At 33.9% G+C, this 19,461-nt stretch overlaps 1 protein-coding gene across 2 annotated transcripts in view; it reads left to right on the top strand.

Annotated features, from left to right (window-relative positions):
• Positions 1 to 19,461, top strand: part of LOC131686190 (1-phosphatidylinositol 4,5-bisphosphate phosphodiesterase classes I and II) — a 336,330-nt gene that overhangs the window by 156,626 nt on the left and 160,243 nt on the right. For both annotated transcript variants that reach the window (XM_058970420.1, XM_058970419.1), the window contains exon 3: positions 12,548 to 12,694. In XM_058970420.1, the coding sequence (XP_058826403.1) occupies positions 12,548 to 12,694 (147 nt within the window). The remainder of the gene's footprint in view (positions 1 to 12,547; positions 12,695 to 19,461) is intronic.

The following is a 19,461-nucleotide window of genomic DNA, read 5'->3' as shown; positions in this document are numbered from 1 at the left end:
CGTCAACCTAATCCCGGCCCGGAGGGCCGAGTGTCATATCCCATTCGACTCAGTTCGTCGAGATCGGAAAAAGTCTGTATGTGTGTGTGTATGTATGTATGTGTGTGTGTATGTGTGTGTGTGTATGTATGTGCGTATGTGTCAAATAATGTCACTCATTTTTCTCAGAGATGGCTAGACCGATTTTCCCAAACTTAGTCTCAAATGAAAGGTGCAACCTTCCCATCGGCTGCTATTGAATTTTGGATCGATCGGAATTCTGGTTCCGGAATTACGGGTTTCAGAGTGCGGCCACACAGAAATTTCTCATATAAACTATAGGAAAAATTAAAAACTGAATTTTTATTTTTGATGCTAAATGTGTTCAAGGTGCATGAAACGTCGAGATTTGATGTAAACTCGAAAAAAAAATTTGACTACGATTCACTTTTTTGGATTTTGGCACATTTTTGCCTTTCTCATATAGAAAGGTTATGCAATCACTCTGAAAAACGTCAAACTAATCCCGGCCCGGAGGGCCGAGTGTCATATCCCATTCGACTCAGTTCGTCGAGATCGGAAAAAGTCTGTATGTGTGTGTGTATGTATGTATGTGTGTGTGTATGTGTGTGTGTGTATGTATGTGCGTATGTGTCAAATAATGTCACTCATTTTTCTCAGAGATGGCTAGACCGATTTGCCCAAACTTAGTCTCAAATGAAAGGTGCAACCTTCCCATCGGCTGCTATTGAATTTTGGATCGATCGGAATTCTGGTTCCGGAATTACGGGTTTCAGAGTGCGGCCACACAGAAATTTCTCATATAAACTATAGGAAAAATTAAAAACTGAATTTTTATTTTTGATGCTAAATGTGTTCAAGGTGCATGAAACGTCGAGATTTGATGTAAACTCGAAAAAAAAAATTTGACTACGATTCACTTTTTTGGATTTTGGCACATTTTTGCCTTTCTCATATAGAAAGGTTATGCAATCACTCTGAAAAACGTCAACCTAATCCCGGCCAGTCAAATTTTTTTTTCAACTCGTTTAGGGTTTCTGGATTTTAACAGGAGCGTAGTTGATGGTTTACGGAGAGGGGTTACACCCCCCTCTACTGTTCGCGCCCCTCCTTTAAAAATCTCCTTAAATCACCCCTCAGACCACCACCCCATCCAGCCCTCATACCCCTCCCTTTCAACCCCATCATCTTTAAACCACCACTATATCACAAAGCATACCAATTTAAGCTGGGAAGTCGTTCGTTCATGGGACTTTCGCCCTCCTCACATACCCACCCCCGCATGACAAAATGAGTTAGCAAGCAGATAACATTGATCTAATGCTGATTAGGCTAATGAAGTATGATATTTTTTGTTTCAAGTGTTTCACCGTCGACACGTAGCTCATCAAGTTCGTGGCTGGCATGCCATTGTGTAAAGGTGCAAAGTGTACTAAGAATGTAATGGACATTTCCACAATTATGTTGAACATAAAAAGCCTCCGTGCCATAGTTTAGAGAAATGAGAAAGGCACAATTGCACCTCTAGGTGGATTAAAACAGGTTTTTTTTTTAATTTTTCATTCCTTCGAACTTCAAATGTCGATATCTCAAGAACTACACTGCCGCTTGCAGTAGTTTGGGCCGCACACAAATGACGTATCTTCTTTCAGCGATTTTCAAACTCTCCCTCCACCCAAGACGGATACAGGTGTGTGAGTGCGGTTGTCATTTTTCTTTGATGAAGCTGAAAAAACAAGAGGATATGAAGAAGAAAAGCACAAACAGTTGACGTAGCGGGCCCTTCTGTTGCCATAAGTTTTGTTTCGGTTCGGTCATAGTTAATTTAATCGGTTTTTTCGAGGTAAAAAGTGTCCATAAGTGTTCTAATCGATAGATCCGAAGTGAAGCTCGGCGTTTTCTCACTTTTCATCGTGCGCCAAAGAATCAGGATGCTCGTTCGGATGTTGATGTTTAGTTCAATGGCCCCGGCCGCCATGCTTAATTTTGCAAGTATAATACTAATACACTCAAAAGTGTCAAATGTTCCCACCTTTCTCTCCATCTTGCCCTCCACCCTCGTAGCATTTTGTCACGACATTTTAACATCCTTCTAGTAAATAACGTAGACGGGGATGAAAAAATTAAATATGTTTTACAATTCTTTCAGATAAATGTCCCTACAAAATGTTTGTTGGCTTTTATCCACATTTTCATTTAGTGGCGTAGCCAAGGGGGGGGGGGGGGGGGAGTTCGGAATTAAGATCCCCTTCAAATCAAAATTAGTTGGATTGACAAAAAGAACTTAACTGATGCTGATTAACTTAGTTATATTTTGTTTTTTTTATGTTTTTAACGACATTCAATTAGCAAGGGACTGGAAAATGAAGTATATTTTTCAATATTAAGAGCCATAGTACTCAAGCGAGAGCAAGGGGTTGAAGAAAGAAAGTTTTATAAAAGCGTGGAAAGGGTCATATGAGCAAGCTTAGAGTTTACCGGCGACTTAACCCTTTGTCTGCTACCGCAGGAGTCAGGATCTATTGGCATTAGAAATTCGAATCACCTGAGTCTACGGCATGTCCGGACGAGCGTAAAGTTTTACTTGTTACTTCATGCTATCGGAACCGGAGCATTTTTTGGAGAGATGCTCTGAAATATGGATTAAGGATATTGGTTCGAATGGGAAGTGCAGTTTGATGTTTCGAAACATAAATTTGTTAACCCCAAAAATTGCATATTTGGTAAAAATGTATTTTTATGAGAATGCGAAGACTTGAGACCAAAATTCAGAGTGATTAACAACAACAATAATATTTTGGAAAGTAGAAGGAGAATGATGAAAAGGACGTTTTCCATTTGTCCATCAGGATCGGTTTTTATGGTTATTATCAATTATATAAATAGCCTCTGAGCAGGATTAGAAATAATTTTTTTAAAATATTTTAAGTTAGTGGGTATTAATGGTGAATATTTGAGCGTTGAATTGATTGGTGTAATATTTTTTTACATAAGAGCTTGTTCTGGAGTTGAGCTTTAATAGTGAAGAAAAGTAAAATTAATGCTCGAAAACAATTTTTTACGGTCACGATCACATTATTTCGAAACTGTCAACTTTGAATGTTAAGCATCTTTGAAGAATACTACAACGTAAAGCAGCACCTAATCTAATAAAATAATTTTGGCGGTCAATCCTGCTAGAAGTAATTATAAAAAATGTACTCTTCAAACAAATTTAGTTCGAGACTTAATGTCTTCAGCAAAGTTTTCGAAAATGCTATTTTAAACAACTTTGTTGAATTAAGCGGGCATGGTGTAGTTAATAAATCGATTGCATTGTACGCAGCTCATCTGCGTTCGATTCCTAACCTCCGTACATCATGGTAGAATTTTTTTTAACCTGCAAAAAAAACCGCAGACCGTAAGGTTAAAGCCTCTATAACCAAAATAAAAAAAACTTTGTTGAAGACATGAATAGGGGAACATGGGGAGACTTGGCCAAGCGCAGAATTCTATTATTGGCTATCACGTGTTCTATTAGGTTCCTTAAAAATTTCAAGTATATGTTTATACTTGTTTCGGTTCCTTAAGGTAATTTTAAAAGTTTGGAATGAAAAATCCTTTCCTTATAGAAAATATTCCGTAATTAATATTAATAAATAATGTAATTTTTTTTTCAAACTTTGTATGGACATATCTTCTCGACTAATAATTACTTTTAAAGTACTCATACATTTTTTTTTCTTCATTAACTAGTGAAATGATTTTACATAAATTGGAACATTGAAATAGTTATTAATTAAATTTGCACGCCATTCAACGCAACAACTAATGTTGGGGAAACTTGACCAAGATTTTATGGAAAGACTTGAACAAGTGGCAATAAGTTGAAGAAAGATAAAAATTTTCTGATATTTACTATGCTGTGGTATCTACTGTTAAGGTTAATCACGTCACAAAAAAACCCCAAAACAAACATCAGTCTATATCTTTTGAAACTAGTAAACAAAGTTAGCAGTTATATGGCTGATCACGTGACGTGTGAACATGCAATGTAAGCAGTACAAGTAATAGTTAAAAGAAAATGCATTAAAAAGGCGAATTTTATCAAATGCAACCCTTTTATATTTTTAATGCTATATAAGGACAATATGAAAAAAGGATTACAGTATGTTTTATGTCATTATTTTTTGTTCTGATTTTTTTAAATTCTCTTGGTCAAGTCTCCTCAGGCCTTGGTCAAGTCTACCTGCAGGGGGGGTACTCAACCAAAAACAAAACGATCACACAAATTTTTTTATAAATTTTGAAAAAAGTAATTTAAAAATTCTGCAAACAATCATGAACACGCAGTCGCACAATACCTTTGCACATTATATCTTAATGACTTTGGAGGGATTGACATTTTTAGAGATTTATGCAGGTTTACCTGAAAACCTGGTCAAGTCTCCTTACTCCATGTATTCAGGATATCGAAATACATTAGACTATATGAGAAAAAACCTTTAAAACAAGTTAATCTGATATTACAGTAATTGATAAATGTCATCTGCTGTGTATAAACAATATAATTCACGTTCTATTCTAGGTAGTCTAAGAAGCTTACAATAAATATTGAAAAGAACTGGCTTTAAGAAAATTTCTTAAATATCGTTTGCTATCTCGATTTATTGCTTTCATGTAGCCCTCATATTTTCAACAAAGTTGTTTATAATGACAGTATCAACAACTTTGCTGAAGACATCAAGTCTCTTACTATTTTTGAAGAGTTAATTCCCCATAATTTCTTCTAGGAGATTTTATAATTACATCCAAAGATGCACTTTTTTGGTGTTAAGCTTCTTCGAGGATGTTGAAATTCAAAGTTGATTCTTTCGAAATTATATTATTTTGACCGATAGAAAAATTTCCGAACATTTATTCACTTTAAGAGTTCACTATGTATTTTCACACTTTGACTCAATTGACATATAATAAAATAAATTATAAAAGGCATCTGTCAGACTAATTTTCTTTCTGAACTTTCAATAATTTATCAAACTTATATGAAATTTAAGCTTTTTCGAAAAATAAACGATTTTCATTTTAACGACTTCAAATAAGTTTACATAAAAGTAAACGAAATATGTATTATGACGGAATTTCAAAACTGATAGCTGAAATGGAATCAGTGGCCCAAAATTAGTTGATATTCTAATTTTACTCCATATAAACCAATTTTTATAACTTTGTCACAACTTCGTATATTTGGTAGGAAAAAATCTAATGCTAATCAAATTTATTTTTGGTTGGATTAAATAAAAGTTTAGCGTAGAAGGTTCCTTTGTACTTCATTCGTGGTCGAATCTAGGGAATACAAGGAAATAAGAATTTGAAATTTAAGTTAAAAATGTTTAACTAGGTATTGTGGTATTTTTTTAAATTCGATTTATACGGCTCGATGTGGGAGTTAACCGGAACCATGTTCTTTTTTCTTATATGAAATAATAAGGGTATATAATTCGCTCCATTCAAGAGATTATTCAAGACCCAAAAGACTAAGCGCCTGACTAAACATCATATAGCAATTTACTCAAACCGATGAATTGGGATAATATCCGTATGTGTATGTTGAACACTATATCAGCAAAGCTGAATCTGAAATTGTCTGTTTTTGTTCTGTTATTAAATTGTATGAATAGTAATGAGTTTGATAAAGTCGACTTATTTTGGACAAATAAGGCAATGAGTCTATTTTTAGTTCTGCTAGGGATGATGCCGCAATATTTGGTTTATTACTGCTTCAATCGATGGAATACCTACACAAACTTGAATTGAGTGCCCGAATGTTCACCCTACTGCAAAGTTGGATGGAGAATCCTTATAATAAAAATATGTTTTGGTATTTGACGTGACAATAGCTTTAGTGAGGTTAGTGCACTTGACCGAAGACTAGCACCGTCTTTTCGCATGGACCAGGGCTAGGTGGCCCGGGATTTTGGGGACATTTTTTGGGAAAAACTATATTTTCTTAGTGAACATATAAATGCTGGAACAAATTTTTTCACCTTAACTGCCAAAACAAACAAACAAAACGCACCAACGCTTCCAAATTTTGAGAAATATCGCAAATTAGGCTTTAGAATAAACTTAGGAAATTTGATGCAGTACGTTTGAATGAAAAATAAAAGTTATTCTGATAAAATAGGGTGAACGGATAAATAAAGGACACATTGTTCACATAAATTGCCATAAGAAATGAACAAGATGCACCAGGATTTCCAAACTTCGATAAAAATCGTTGATTAAGCTTTAAAATAAGCGCTGAAAATCTGGAGCGGTTTGTGTGAATAGAAAAAAGTTATCCAAAAAAGAGTAGGGTGAACGTATTAATGGGGGCACCACTTTTTTCACTTAATCTGCCATAACAAACGAACGAAACGCACCAGGGCTTCGAAATTTCGAGAAACATCGTTGATTGAGTTTTAAAACAAGCGCTAAAAATTTGGTGCAGTTTGTTCGAAAGAAACAAAAGTTATGCTGAAAAAGCGGTATGAACGTATAAATGTGGGACACACTGTAGTAAATCTGCAGAGGTATATCGGATAAATGCGATGTACATCATATCTCAAAATGTACAATTGTGTATTCTATTTCGACTATTTTACGTGACTGGCATTAAAATTCATTATACCGCTCATATTGATAGGTTCGAATAATTTTGTTGAAAATAATTTTTAAACAATTTTTACGTCACCATTAAGGTATTGGACATTTGTATTTTCGAATGGTAAAAATGCTTATTATTGTTATTGGTCAAATTCAAATTCTGACGGTTTCATTTCGCACTCAGGGTCTATCACCGACACCAGAGCAGATTCAAATATCTTAACCCAAAGCTTGACACTTACCATCGGATCTATTTTCGAAATACCATTTTGATAAATACGTTAACTGTTAATATTACTTAAAATATACGTGTTCGTTTTCTACGCCTCCGCGAACCAGTCAAAACAAAAGATGATGATGATGATGATATAGGAACCCACCATCAGTGCATGAAATACTCCACGGTAGCTAAAATTATGTTATTAACCGACATTCACCTTAATGCTGTGTGAAGGGCCTAAATGGGGCGGATACATAAACAGAGTCATTAATGCGTAATCAGAAGGGACAGAGAACCTCTTTCCAACGTTGCATAACTCAATTTTCAATACTTGTTAAGGCAATATCTGATAGTTTGTGTGAGCAGGTCGCGTCAATGTTATTACCACTTGTCAGATAAGAACATTCACAGCAACAGCATGATCCCGAAGAATTATGCGATCAATAGGAGTATTCTTATGTTATGACTAGAAGCTGTCAACCCACGACATCTAGTCCAAGTCGCAACTTGAATGATACCCTGATGCTCTCTCCCAACCCAATGGCATATAGTTTTTGTATAGTAAACAATCTGTATATAATGATTATTTTGAATAAATTTTATCTGGTCGATACAATATTGATACATATAGTATGTGATGTGTATGTGTTAATTTAATGCACAACAATGATAAAAATAAACTGAGATTACTATAATTCATGCGTAATATAACAATTAACCCTCACCACGTATATCATTTGCATATATAATATAATATAATATAATATAATATAATATAATATAATATAATATAATATAATATAATATAATATAATATAATATAATATAATATAATATAATATAATATAATATAATATAATATAATATAATATAATATAATATAATATAATATAATATAATATAATATAATATAATATAATATAATATAATATAATATAATATAATATAATATAATATAATATAATATAATATAATATAATATAATATAATATAATATAATATAATATAATATAATATAATATAATATAATATAATATCATATCATATCATATCATATATCATTTCATATCATATCATATAATATAAAATAATATAATCTGTATATATAACACTCAATGATCAAGGCTCCGAAAATGGCAACCACAGGCGAAATGTTTTTATCAAATTTTGTGTCAAACTGTTTTTTTTTCTTTTTGTATATAACCTCTAATATTGAACAAAATGAATTATGAGTCCAGAAAAAAATCCATGTCTATCATTTATTAAAGTTCGTTGATGCTTCTTGCATGACCTGGAAATGTCTAAAAGGAGATTAGAAGGTAAACAAAAGCCGTATTTTCAACTTTTTGCCTGGAACCACATTTTTCCATCGTAGTCTAATTTAAATTTGATGATATTGCCTGAAAATTTGAGATGAATATGGATTAATGCTTGTTTTTAATTGTGAAGTAATGAAAAACAAATAACTTGTAACGTAACAGATTAAAAATCGAAAAAGTTTTGTGGACCACACCAACAGTTTGCATACAATGTATAACCTATATTTTTTCTTATTATTTTGAGTCTACTTTTTGAAAATGTATTGTGAAAACCTTGAAGTTTTATTCATTTTTGAGAAAACACAGTTGATCTTATGTAATGTGATAGATGTCTTCTGCTATAAAGCAATTGCATCAAGTTTGATTCAATTACGTAAAAATTACGTTTTAAAAGAGCGTATGAGATATTGAATCGCCATTTGTGAAGCAAAACTATATGAACTCGTTCTAGAGAATTAATTCTTCTGTGTGAATATTTGTTGGTGAAATTTTTCAAAAAGAAAGGACAAAAAAGTTGAAAAATACAATTACAAAAAACAATGATTTTTTTGTTAACGCAAGCTTAACAATAGAGAAAACATTGATCGCGTTATTAAGAAGTTATTAGTAAGAAAGCATTTTTCACAATGACTTTAAGTATGCTTCTAAATTTCTTAATATTTTCCAGTCATAAATATAATTTTCTTATACACTTTTAATACTAAATATCATTTCGAAGCAAAATGCTCTTAAGAAAAAATTTCCAATTCGGTAAGGACCCGTTTTTATCAGCCACTTTGTGAATTTAAGGCTGATAAAACCGGGACATTGATAAAATCGGGACATACATTTTTCTTTCTTTTTGAGAAACCCAAGCTCTTAAAATATTCTTCTTTAGACCTAGATATAGCCTTATAACCTTTCTTGATTATTTAGCTTAAACTTCCCTTAAGGGGGTCTGACGGTGCAAAATTTAAAAAATATTTTTTTTGCATATTTCGGTTCTGTAAGTAAAATATGCTCAAGAAAGGATTTGCTCGAATTGAATTTGGTTCGTCTGCTAGAGTCCATCAAACTACCAACTATCAATTTTCATATGAGGCTGATAAAATCGGGTCAAAAATCTGATAAAATCGGGTGCTGATGAAATCGGGTCTTCACTGTATATGTTTTTGTTGCAGCGCAACGTTATTGTTGTACGCTCCCCTACCCTACGACTAAAATTGCTCTTGAACTTATAGCATCAGCAGGTACAGGCAGCTGATGGACAGGTGTGTGTGTCGAAATAAGAAAAATGATGATGTGCATCTATTGAAATGTAAACGGTTCATAGAATAAAATTATTCAGTCCAAGAAAGACCACCGCCAAGGGCGGTTGGTTACCCCGAAAAGGGCCTTGCACTCATATCTGGAAGCGACCAGTGTCCCTTCTTCCGACTGCCGTACAAAAACAACGTATCGCTGGCGCGATCATTTTTTTCAAAACAATATTTGGTACTGAAAACACGCCCTTTTAATAAGTTACTCACAAATACCAAGCGCTAAAAACCATAACGCGTTTAAAATTTAAATAAATAAAAAAGATATAAAATATAATTGCATTGTAGAGAATATAACAATAAATGATTTTATAACAAAAACTTAAAACATAATTCAAAAATCTTTTGATTTGTAATTTTAATTTATTTTTTTTTCTGTAAATAGTTTAGTTGTATGAATTTTCAAAATGTTTTGCAATTTAAAATGCTCATGAAAAACTGTCCTTCAAAATGTAGATGTTTTTAAGTTCTTTTAGATTTTTTTTTCGACATAATGTGTTACTTCGTGAAATTACGGCCTTTTGTGAAACGTGACAATAAAGCGAAAACCGTTCATGATAGAAAAAAACTTTCTGTAGAAAAAATATGCGGCTTAATGTCCTTAATAATGTGCAATTGTGATAGAATCTGATTTTATCGTTTTTGCAGACTTATCTTATGAAATATGCGTAAACTTGTAACGTGACAGACAGAAGCCTTGACCATATGTATGTAATTTATGGACTCCCAAGCGGCTTTACCGATTGCCGTAAAAATTTATACGTATTAGACATTTGTTATGGAGCGTGTTTGTGTGCTATTGGCTGGGGATTATCTGCCCGTAAGGGGGCGCTTCGAAAAAAATTGTGTTTTACACCTATTTCGTTGAAAGTCACAGCAACGCGCAACGGGTATTATGTAGCTAGTCTAATATACAAAGTTTCGTAGAAATCGACGAGATTGTATCCAACCAGTGCAGTGTTCGATTCTGCATGTTGCGGACGAAATACAAAACATGGACATTTGGGAGCATACTATTATCAAGCTATTTTATGTTATCTATCACATCCTTCTAAGTAACTGAAATTTATTCATCTTCAATGGAAATATTGTGCATATATCTTCGTGCTTGTTCATTGCTTATTTATATATTTCTGTAAGTTCAAGATTTGAATAATTGTGGAATACTAAGTGACAAAATTAAATACCGATTGCATATCAAAACTGCGTCAAATTAAATGCAAAACCAATAATCTTTTCTTAGGTAGTATAACGACGGGTTTACAGAACGAAAAAAGATTCAATAAAGGCCCTTCACACCAAAATCCGGACACAGTTGTAGAATTGTTACTCAGCTAAACTATTGCCAGAGACGTTTTTTTAGCTCTTGGCCGATACATGTAGAAACGAAAATTTCAAACATTGTTTTGACAGGGGTTTTAGCTTGCAAGATGGCTGCGTCTGAGTCAGCACACAGAAAAGCTATCTTGCGCAAATATTTAGAGTATTCCAAGTTAACGATATAACATATCGCTTCAAAAAGTTCAAGTACCTTTATGGACCTGAATTGTGCACTGCAACTAATTAAAAATATGCTGCTGACCGACTAAAATGCAAAAGCAAAACAAAATGTCATGAAAAATATCTTGAATGGCAATTTATATGTTCTTGTAGGTTTAAATTGCAAACATTTGTAACCACAGGTACAGCAAACGGTCACATTTATAGGCAGGGGGGTCTCAAAAATTTGCTCAGCTACCATTGCGCCAAGGACATGATTGCTTGGTATGAACATAGTAATATTGGCTATGTTACGTTTGTCACCTGGGGATAATATAATTCACATAAGCGCCCTAAATAGGAACGATTGAGAAGGGAAACGTTAAGAATCTTGGTGAATATCATCGATCCCAGAATTTCGTTTCATGTGCCTCAGTGCTTCGAAGAAAGTTGGAAAGGGCATTGTGCAAAGGCTAATGGAAGGCATAAAACAATATCCTCAACAGTTTATGAAACCGAACACATATATGTATCATATTACAATGTTTTAATGTGTATCTCAATTAAATAAGATATGAAAGAATAAAATTTAATAAAGAACATGGGGTTTCTAAGTTGTAGATTTTTTTGTATGTCCGGATTTAGGTGTAAGCGGCCTTTAGGATTCAAAAAAAGTATTACGATATAGCGGCAGGGTGTGATCTGCAATTTTTGCAGTTACGACGAATCGCACTACCGATTGTACTAAACCAGAGCTCTGCTGAAGAACAGCTAGGACATACAACAGTAATTGTTGTGAACAGAAATTTATGTAAAATTTAAATTATCAAAACATCATAACTTACTCGAACCGTGCATAACGGAGAAAACAGATCAAAAAAGATAAACGATTGAAATTTTGGAAAAGAAGAACTGAATTCAATTGAATATCAAGTGCTCAAACATTTTTGGCTATCAATTGAGAACATATATCTGAGCTCGATGACTTGTGACGATGGCACTGGTTCTATGTGCATCGAACCGGAAGAAAACGATGAATAATGGGTGCAATAGAAATTGAAATCGGTTGGTACTGCCAAACTGTCCATTCCAATTTTCGGAGCCATCCTTGATCCGGTCCTTTGGCGTTTTTTTTATTCTCTCCTTCGAGTGCACGGCTTGAGTATAACACATAGTGACAAAGCAATCTATCCTCACGGTGCTTTCGAGAGGTCTTTAGGGCTCTGGGGAGAGATAAAACGAAATGTGCCATGTATTGCAATCAAATGTGCCTTTTCGTGTGTTGGGCAATGTTTTTTGATCCGGTGATTGCGGATCAAATGATGCTTGGGTGGGTGAGGAAATATTTTGTTCCATTTTTCGTCTATCGTTTCGTCCGTTTTCTGTGTTATTGGTCCATGAAAAGATTGCTTTGGGAGGCGTTTCGTGTAAACTCCGGACAAAAGATTACAGCTGTGCATAAATCCAACAAAACTATTGTTATATATATTTTAAAGTGAACAATAATCAGTTTATAAGTTTTACATATAATTTGCTTTCAGATAGATATTTCACATGATAGTTAAAATATGAATCTTTTTTTTTTTTTTTTTTCTAATTCACAGGACTCCTGCAACGGAACCCCGGTGACAGTTCGCGTAGATGCAAAGGGTTTCTACCTATACTGGGTTGATCAGAACCATGAGATGGATCTGCTTGACATCGCAACGATCCGGGATGTTCGAACGGGTCAATATGCCAAAAAACCCCGGGTAAGTTAGAACGTGAACTTGAGGCCGTTATATTATACACGAGTTGATACGGGCGGAGGAATCAAGTTTGTTGGAATCAGCTGTCAGAAAACATACGGAAGTATTTTCCCTCGACTATAAATTTTTCATAAATACAAGACGATACTTAGCATCTTTCTGTTGAATTCCCGGTTTTTTTAAATACCTTTTTTATTTCTTGATTCCTATTTGATCCCAATACTTATTTCTTGCATTTGTTGTCGATGTATCGCCAAACAGGACTGCAAATATTCTGTGGAATTGTATGTATATTCGTGACCCTGTTGATTCGGTGTTGTTTTCCTACTCGACTCAAATATTGATCCAATAGAAGAAAGCGAACGTCGATATAGGTATGTTCACATTTCCGCCTTTCCCAACTGGATCTCAGGACGACAGTCTGTGAATGAAGCCAGAAAATTAGATCAATATTCCTCCGGTTGTGTTGGAAACGAATACCCGGCATGTGCCTCTGGTTCGATTGGGAAGATGGTGAAAGCGGTAAAATGCGAAACATATCGTATCACAATACTTTGCTTAGCAATAAACAACAATGCAGTCAATGGAAGCATGTTGTGTCTAGATACTGGTATGGTGAATGCAGTTTGTATTGGCTTTCAGTAGACTACTTCGCCCATGGCCCTATTAGCTGGTGTATCCTGTTTATCGAGGGTAACATCGGAACAGACGTCGGATGGAGGAAATTGCTTTATGTCATTTCCGCCAATTGCCGCAGTCTTTTTACTGATATGTATACGTGGAAAGAATTGTTGAACTGCTTTTTAATTTAATTTTATTCCTATTTCAAACAATATGTTGAGGCACATTTTGAAACATCATGGCAAAATTGTGCAAAGTTTGCGAACTGCAACAACTTTTCCAAATGGTTTCAATAGAAATATAAACGAAACAAGATTCAATAAAATGCAAATACGACGCTTGACTACACAAGCTGCTCTCTGCGGTTACTATCGCAATTGAGTGCCTTTCCAAAATAATAGTGTCAAAATAGTCAACACGCTGTAAGACATAGTGAACTGTATCCCAAAGGAAGCCCTTGAAAGATGTAGCAAGCGCTCGGTTCGTAGAGAAGCCATCCCGAAAATTGTCCCAAAATAGAAAATATAATGAATTACCAATTACCAATCGCGCCACAATATGGCCTCAAGATCGTGCCTTTTTGAGAACAGTATCTAGTAATTTCGTATATCAATATAGGTCGCTTGACTGCAAAAACTTCGTCTTCTATGGTTACAACTTACTATCAACAACCATTCCGGTTATTTCCTTATGCTGGGAGAAACTCGTTTCGGATTCCGATTGATATGACACTTAAATGGTGTAATTCCTGACAGGGCAAACGATCCAATTAAATTTGATAGCCAAATCCTTTCAGCTATTCGTATAATAGAATAAAGCCGCAGGCAGGTGTAGCGATAAGGCAGAGGAAAATTGTGAATGCCCGCTGGAACATCTAGCGAAGCGGGTGAAAGAGAACGAACTGATTATTCCCATTCGAGAGCACATTGTGTCAAATATTTTAAGAAATTTTCGTAACATTGGTAAGCTACTGGTGATATAATGATAACTACCTTTTGAAAAGAATTTATGTAAAAGTATTAGAGAGTAGTAGAGATATTAGTTATCTGATTTCGATGATGTTTAAATAAAATCTTGTCTATGAAAAAGTGTTAGCTTTGGGGTTTCTACTATCTCCATCGTACCAAATGTTATAGCGAGGGAGATTATTTAACTACTGGTAGTCGGGATAAATACATGCGTGAATTCAACCGCAATGACTAATTGGATTGGAGTACAAATGAATAGGTAATCTCACTGACTGGTTGTATGGGATTACTTTATTCAAATTTGAGACCGTCGTTGCGGCGTTCTGTGTTTGTGGGGGAGTAGCAGGTTTTAAAAAAATGTATTGGGCTGCTAACATATTGATAGTACACTTATAATAGTCATAATCTATCTCTAGAAAATTTCAACAAACTGAAATATCAACTTAAAACAACTTTTAAATTCTTAAAAGTTTCTCACCTGAATATATTGCTGAAGTCACCAAACATGTTCTCAGTTAACAAATCCCAAATATTTCTATTCAAATCATAAATATTCTTATTACAAAAATAATATTTAAACATTTACATCGACTTCATTCATCTGAAACAGCTTTTAAGTCCAGTTGAATCTTTTGTTTCTAAAACATAATTGAAATTTAAGACCAATTTTAGGTGAAGAATCCCAGTTTTGGATATTCAATTCTTTCCATGCCACAAACAGTCAAAAGTCTACTTCATAGAAATACATTTTTTTTCTCAAATCTGCTTCTTCAGTAGTTTTTAAAGTGAATTTCAAATACCGTTTCAGGATTTTTGGTTTGTTTTAAAGTACAGGAAGTTTGGTTGATTTCCATAGTACATAAAATAATCTTGACGAAATATAAATTGAGTAAACCCTGACGAACGCAAAGAAAAAATTCCGATTTAAAACCTTTGTGAATATTGGATTTTGCCCTTGTTGTTGAAACTAGCTTCAAGTTTATCATTTTTTATCAATTAACTTTACAATGTTGAGATCATCAAGTAGAGAAGATATAATTTGCTTACCTGGAAAAATATCTAAAAAATATTCGTTGATGATTTTCACAGTCGCGAATGTATGCTTTATGCGATGATTGTTTCGAGCGGAACTAATGATGAATTGTTGATTTAGAATTTGTTATTTTCGTTCTTTATTATACGGCAAAAAGAAATCTGTTTTTGAATTGGAAATCAAAAATGGAAAAACTGTAACCAAGAATAATGTACCTTGTGTTCATGAAACTATTTGTGTTTCATTAAAACTGATTCATGACAAAATTATACATGGCGTTACATTCTAATGTTTGGTTGGGCTACTGTTGTAGTTCCTTTGACAGGGTTTGTTTTTGCTAAGATTCTAGTTCATACAGTGGCGTAGCCAGAAATTTGGCTTGGAGGGGGTTTTGATGAAAATCGCAAATTTTTTGAAAAAATGCTAAAATTTAATATGAGTTTGATATATTATTGGAAACTCAAAAACATAAGTAGTCTAACAGATGTCATTCCAGTCTACAAACAAGAAGGATCAACATGGAACAGTTTTCAAGCCTCTATAGATTATTTTCTTGTATAATATGTCAATGAAGTCAAAAATTGCGATCTTTTAAAGTGGGATAAATGATCTACAAATTTTCAACGTTCAAGATCACCTAATATAATAATCCTTGACTTTGAAGGTTTGACAACTTCGGGAAGTTATCAACATAAAACAGCGCCTGCTTTGATATAGAAATTTTAGTAATTAACTCTCATAGAGGTAATTATGGTGAATTAATTTTTCAAAAATATTAAGAGACATGGTGCCTTCAGCAAAGTTTTTGATAATGTCATTTCAAACAATTTTGTTGAAAATATGAAGGTTACATGAATTCAACATATAGGGATTTAAATGGACTGGGCCTGCTACATTTCGCCTTAGTGAAGAAAAATTTAGGTGAAAACTATTTTTTTTCTGCGCTACGGATAAAATTGTTTGAAACAATCATTGCGAGTTGAGAACACAAAACTTATAACTAAATTATGGATGGATGGAACTGAAACTTGCGTTTCGACTTCATCTCATCAGAATCCGACACTAACTTGGTGGGCGGACTAAGCTTGCGCCGAATTGATGCTAGCTCCTGAAAATGGAATCACTGTTTGTTTTTGAGTCCTTTTAATATCTGGGAATTATTTGTTTTATATCCAATTCCCTTATTTTTTGTAAGCTTCAAAGGCACCTTGAACGCAATGTGAATTTATTATTTAATTACCGCAGAAGAGATTTATCAAATACAGTAATTTCAGAATAGCTTGTTGTAAAGGTTTTCTACTACTATATTTCGGTACTCTGAATATGTGGGATATATATGTCTTTGACAAAGTTGTTTGAAATAGCACTTTCGAAAACTTTGCTGGAGACATTAAGTCTCGACCCAAATTTGGTTGAAGAGTAATTCTTGTCTATAATTACTTCTAGGAGGATTAACCGTAAAAATTATTCTATCAGCAGATGAACAGTTTTACGTTTTGAAATTCTTCAATGTTACTTAACATCGAAATTTGGCAGTTTCGAATGAATGTGATCGTGACCGTTAAAATTTATCGAGCATTAATTTTACTTTTCTTTATTAGTCAACCTCACAACTTGCAGTACTAGAACGTAGTACACAAAATTTTAGTATGCCATTCATTGCATCCTGCTAAGAGGCTATTCATATAGTTGATAATACAGCAAAAATCCAATGCTCATAAAACCGATCCTGACCTGCTAGAGACAAAATTACATCAGCTTTCAACTAGTTTCTGAAATGTTATTCTTGTTGTTAACCATATTGAATTGTTGTCTAAACTCTACACAATCTAAAAAAATACATTTTCAGCAAATGTTGAAATGTATGTAAGTTTTCGGTAAACAACCTATTCAAATTTAGATTCCCATTCGAAAAATTGTCTCTATTCCATATTTTGAAGCATCTTTCCAAAAATGAGCTCATAATAATTCAGACATTTATTTTATTTTACATTGAAGTAATTTGACAACTATGGGATTTTGGCTAAGAGATAAGTTACAAGATCCCCTTCCCATAATTTTCCAAAAGTTCTCATGACGCTTTAAACACAGTTCTCAATGTAGTGATCAGAGAATATTTTTCCAAAAATATTTTGTGGAATATTAAATTAAATTCGTCAGCATCAATTTTTTTTTCAATCCAATTAATTTTGGTTTGGGGGGGGGGGGTTTAACCCCCAAAACCCCCCCTGGCTACGCCACTGAGTTCAAAGTTTGGGAATACATTGGTTTGTGTTAACTATATCAACTGAAAGATCCGACAGTGAAACGATGTTAATGATTTCAGGATCTTCATAATTTAAGTGCACGTTGTAGTAGAATTTTATTCTTCGGCTTACTATTGAATTTGACACGTGTATTAAGGTGGCTCATGTTCATGATATCAACAGTTTCATCGGTGACGGTAAATATGAAGTGACCGTATCACCACAAAAATGAGCGTTACTTAATTTCCATTTACCTCGCATAGTGTTTCAGTTAACTATCTCTCGCAGAAGCCGAGAGAGTGCATTGAAATGATAGACAGATTGAGTACCATTCATTGTATTGGTATGGTAAACGAAATATTATCAGTGTATTGTATTCAGGCAGCATGCGGTGTTTTGTTGATTTATTCACCTCTTTTCTGTTTCTAACAAACGAAGCTATTTGGGTGAAATCGCTTATTTGTTAATACTAGCTTGTTGTTTGTAATAAGATGACCGTCGTAACCGTATTTATATTGTTAATAAAATGATGATCAGTTTGAAATCCTCTCAATAATGATTGAGTGAGAGATTCAGAAGAGAACCGTATTACTGTAGTCAATTCATTGGAGTGAGAACCGTAACTCAATAAGCATCGCTTACTGTTTTGACTGCTAACCGTTTCATTTCCTTGCCTAGCAGGTTTGTTAACAGTATCGTGATGGAGCTCAGAACTGATCACAATGCTCGGAATTTCTCTTCGCGTCATCATTATATGTTATTTTTCGGTTACTTTCGGTTTTACATTTCTTACAAAAGAAATGTGTAGGATTCGTTCATAATTTGAAAAGTATATTCCAATCGACTCAGTTCGACAAATTGGGACAATATCTGTATGTGTGTGTGTGGGTATGTATGTACACTAGGGTGGCAATAAAACGACCATTTTTGAAATCACTAATCTACACCCTAGCGTCGTTCCAAATCATGAAAAAATGACACTGTCCAAATTTGAGCGAAAGCGGTTAACCCTAAAATCCTTAGCTTAAAGTTTGTATGGAATTTTTGGCTAAAATGTATGGGGAAACACTCGCAGTTCACAAAATCGCCGCTAGAGGTCGCTGTAAACTTCCGATCACGGACCTAGCAAGGAGTTAAGCTTTTGAAGTTATGCTGAACAAGCTTTTCGAAGACTGCAAGACAATCCAACAATTTAAAGTTGGATACTGCTGCTTAACATTCGCAAAGGGCGTACTCCGCTTATCTCATGTATGTGAACCACGCGTGAAGGTGGGAAAAAGTTAGGAAAAATTCATATATCACTGAAACGATGAGAGATAGAAAGTTATAAAAAATAAAATAAAAGTACTTAAATAAAAATAAAAGTACTTATTGGTTTCACTGGAATGTTCCAGGATTTCTCCGCAAGGTGGCGGTAGTGAGCCAAGCAATTTAAAAGGAATACTCCTATCTGTACCATGGTAAGAGATGGAGCATTTGGATGTTTTACAAAGATACAATTATAGAATCATATAGTGCGAGACAATAACTGACTAACCCCTTAAGAATTCATGCGAGCAAGTTTCTATTTTGGAAAAAATAAAAACACTGCCATTTTTCAACCGATTTGGATGCCAAATCGAATGTTTCCTCTAAATTTTTATTGAACCAAAGGTGCTCTTTAGAAGAATGTTAAGCAATTTTCATAATTTTCATGGAAAAATCGCAAAATAATGGTAGTTTTCATATTGTTGTCCCAAAACCGTAAATTATTTTTTTACAAAAGAACATAACATAGCAAACCGTTGAAAAACCAATTTCTTCTTTTTCCAGAACACTTAAAAAAATTAAAATCGGTTGAAAAATGACCGCGCAGAAATTTTTTTAGTATCGAATGCTTCGAAAAATGTTTTTTTGCTATAA

This window comes from Topomyia yanbarensis, chromosome 2 (genome assembly GCF_030247195.1).
Source record: "Topomyia yanbarensis strain Yona2022 chromosome 2, ASM3024719v1, whole genome shotgun sequence".
NCBI classification, from domain to species: domain Eukaryota; kingdom Metazoa; phylum Arthropoda; class Insecta; order Diptera; family Culicidae; genus Topomyia; species Topomyia yanbarensis.
Note: the sequence above shows the minus strand (reverse complement) of the source record. Positions and strands in the feature narration are given on the sequence as shown.